Source organism: Lipotes vexillifer, unplaced genomic scaffold (assembly GCF_000442215.2).
Source record: "Lipotes vexillifer unplaced genomic scaffold, Lipotes_vexillifer_v1.1 scaffold636, whole genome shotgun sequence".
NCBI lineage: Eukaryota > Metazoa > Chordata > Mammalia > Artiodactyla > Lipotidae > Lipotes > Lipotes vexillifer.
The window spans coordinates 1,116,614-1,119,895 of NW_006786547.1; the positions used below are offsets into that span (position 1 = coordinate 1,116,614).

Genomic DNA, 3,282 nt, shown 5'->3' on the forward strand with positions numbered 1-3,282 from the left:
GAACCCGTGTCCCCTGCATCGGCAGGCGGACTCTCAACCACTGCGCCACCAGGGAGGCCCTCGTCATTGTTTTTTATAAACGAACTCGGAAGTGCCTGGTGAGTTGTGGTCACTGGGGGCGGGCAGGGCTGCCCTTGCTCGTCCTCCCCGGGAGGAGTGCGGAGCGCCATCCTCCACCCTCGGTGGGGCTCCCTGCCAGGGCCTGGGGCCACGGTCATCCTGTAATACTTTCTTCCACTGGGGGTGGCAGGCATGCCCAGGGGTCAGGCGGGCACTTGGGAAGGAGGCTGAAGATTTGCTCTTTGGCTGCTGGCTAGGGGTGGGGCCAGCTTGTGGTGGGGGGGACGGGGGGCGGGGGTCACCTTCACAAAACCACCTGCTCTAGCTCCTTTTGAAGAGGGGGCACCACGACCCTGCTTAGGAGGGCCCAGGGGGCGCGCTGGCAGCCTCCTCCCTCCCAGCATGTGGTGGTCGGCCAGGGGGAAGCCCGTCAGGTTCAGAATGTTCCCGCAATCTATCCACGGACACAGCGGCTCAAGTCTCATTTTATTCTGACGATGATCAGGGCTGCCTGGTGAGCAACACAGGGGCCAGGCCCTGGGCAGGAAGCCCTCGTACCTTCCTCAGCCGTGGGCCCACCAGGCCCCCGGAGCCGGCTGCGGGGAGGAGGGCGCAGGGGTCTGGCTGGGCTCTGCTCACAAGGCCAGAGTGCTGGCTGGGCTGGATTCGCACAGGAGGGCCCGCACTCCCCCCTCCCCACGCGGGGCGGGGGCGGGGGGGGGCTTCCTGGGGAGGTGGCGGGGCAGGGCCCAGGGCAGGGCGGGGTGGGGCCGGTGTCCTCCGACTCTTGGTGGCCAGAGCGGGGACTTGGGTCGGACTGTCACACCTCCTTCTTGCAAGAACCTGTGGGTGGAAGGGGTGGGGCTGGGGTCAGCAGTTTCCGTTCCCCACCAGCCTCCGGCCCAGCCAGATCTGCCCACTCGGCCTGTGGCTACCCCTGCCTGCACCCTCTGGCCTCTCTGGGCAGGAGCCGGCCCCAGCCTCGGGGGTCCCTAGGCTACCAGAGGGGGACTCTGTGGGTGGGGAGGTCACAGGGACCACGGCACTCACAGGAACCCAGCTGCTCCTCCAGGAAGGAGATCTGCTCGCTCAGAGAGTCAATGCGGTCCAGCTGCTGGAGGGAGTGGGCCAGGAGGCTGCCGGGGTCCGGGAGCCCGTGCTCCAGGGCCCGCGAGGCCAGGCTGTGAAGCGGGGTCAGCACGAGCTGCAGCTTCTGCGGGGCAGGCGAAGGGCCCGGTGGAGAAGGGCCTGTGTGACCCTGGGCCAGCCCCTCACCCTCTCTGTTCCACAAGGACTTAAGGACAATTGGGTGGCCAGCAAGGGCACCGCCAACCCCCAGACTCAGTTCTAGCTGCAGGGCCCTGGACGTCCACCAGAGTGAGCTTCTGCGCCAGGAGACCGGGGCAGGGGGCGGCACAGACGGACGTCACACAGGCCAGCCTGGCCAATGGTCCCTGAGGCCTGGGACCCCTGGTTGGAGGAGCTAGAAGGGGTGGGCAGGGGCTGCTGAGGGGTCTCGGGCCAAGGACCCTGTGGAAAGGCCGCAGGGGCACTCTGTCCCTGCAGGGACAAAGGCGGGGGTGGGCTGGGCCGAGTCCTCGCTCTCTGTGTGGCCCCGCCCCCTGCCGTCCTGGCATCCCAGACACCGTGCGCTGCCCCTGCCCGGCGTGGCGCCCAGGCCAAGGGCACCCTAGGCCGTCAGCATCCGGAAAGCCTCCCGCCCAGGGTTCCCCCGCTGAGCCCTGCCCCCACGCCGAGGCCCCCGGGTGCCCAGCCCTCACCTGCTCCAGCACGTCCACCCTCGACTGAAGCCTCTGCACCTCCTCCACCACCTCACTGCCCACTCCTGCGGAAGCCAGGTGCCGAGTCAGGGCCCGGCCCCCCACCCTGCACCCCACCACGGGCTGGCCCCGCATCCCGACGCGGGGCCTCCAGCCTTTGCTGCGGGTGTGGGGCGCAGCCCCAGGGTTCCCGCCCCAGCTGTCGTGGAGTGTCCTTCCCCAACCTTGGGTCCTGGCCGTCCACCAAGGCCACCCTCCTGGTCCGGAAGGTGGCTCTGGGCAGACGCAGCCTCACCCCGCCCACCCCTCAGTGCTGGGGTGCCCGTCATGCTGAGGGGGTCCGGGTTGAGGTCCGTGCTGCGCTCTCGCTCTTGGTGCCGGGCTGCCAACGGCGCATTATTACTCACGGTACGAGTTTGAAGTGTCACAGCGCGTACCAAAAGTAATAATGTCCCGTCACCAGCGGAGGGAGGTGCTGTGTCTCCAGGCTGCCCGGGCAGGGACACATGGGCGCCGCCTTCTACTCTGGGCTGAGTTGAGGCCCTCCCCGCGGTCCCCGTGGGAAGCCACCACCCATCCACCCTCCAGTGTGCCCATCACCACCCCCCACCCCGGGCCCTCCCTGCCCACCCCCAGGCGCATCAGCAAGGGGAGCAAGCGGGGTTTACCTGTCGCGGGGTTTGGGGCCACCTTGGGGGCCCCTCTCCCGGGCAGGCAGAGTGCCCCGTCCACAGATGGGCTGTGCCCCTCCCGGCACTGACACCAGTAACTGCCCGCAGTATTGACACAGCGCTGGGGACAGCCGCCCCCTCCAGCCCTGCACTCATCCACGTCTGTGGGAAAGGGTTGTCAGGCAGGGGCGCCCACCCTGAGCCCCCTCGAGACCTACCCATCAGTGGGCTACCCAGGACACACAGGAGGTGCCCGGAGGCCCCCTCCCCTCTGGGAGGGTGGAACCAGCCTCACCTGTCTGGCAGGTGTCGCCCTGCCATCCTGCAGGGCAGTGACAGCGGCCGGGCTGGACACAGCTCCCTCCGTTCTGGCATGGTGGCTGGCATATTGCTGTGGGTGGGTGGGGAGGCCTGTCACCAACTCAGGAGGGTCCCCAGGGCCCCGCAGGGGTGGCAGCCAGGGAAGGGGCGCCGTGCCGGAGATGCTCACTCAGGTTTTGAGAGACAAGCAGCTGGTGCTTGGCCCCGGGTCTGGAGAGCGGGATGGATCGCTCCCTCGCTGGGTTCTACTTTAACTGACCCCAGGCGCTAGGGGCCCGTACCTGCTCCACAGGACCCGGGCAGCCCGCTGGTCCTCTTCCAGCCAGGGCAGCAAGCATAGCGAGGCCGGGTGGGGGCCGGTCCAGGGCTGCGGCGGTAGGCAGTCCTGTAGAGGGTCCTGCGGGATGGGTGGGGGCAGCTCAGAGGGGCCCGGCCCTCACGGGGCGGGG

The 3,282-nt window shown here is 68.7% G+C and overlaps 1 protein-coding gene across 1 annotated transcript in view; it reads right to left on the minus strand.

Annotated features, from left to right (window-relative positions):
- Positions 1-880: 880 nt before the first annotated feature.
- EGFL7 (EGF like domain multiple 7) overlaps positions 881-3,282 on the minus strand; it is a 3,972-nt gene continuing 1,570 nt past the window's right edge. The window contains exons 3-8 of the mRNA XM_007458972.1: positions 3,115-3,230; positions 2,808-2,903; positions 2,510-2,674; positions 1,842-1,906; positions 1,111-1,273; positions 881-903 (exon numbers count right to left, since the gene is read on the minus strand). Of these exons, the coding sequence (XP_007459034.1) occupies positions 881-903; positions 1,111-1,273; positions 1,842-1,906; positions 2,510-2,674; positions 2,808-2,903; positions 3,115-3,230 (628 nt within the window). The remainder of the gene's footprint in view (positions 904-1,110; positions 1,274-1,841; positions 1,907-2,509; positions 2,675-2,807; positions 2,904-3,114; positions 3,231-3,282) is intronic.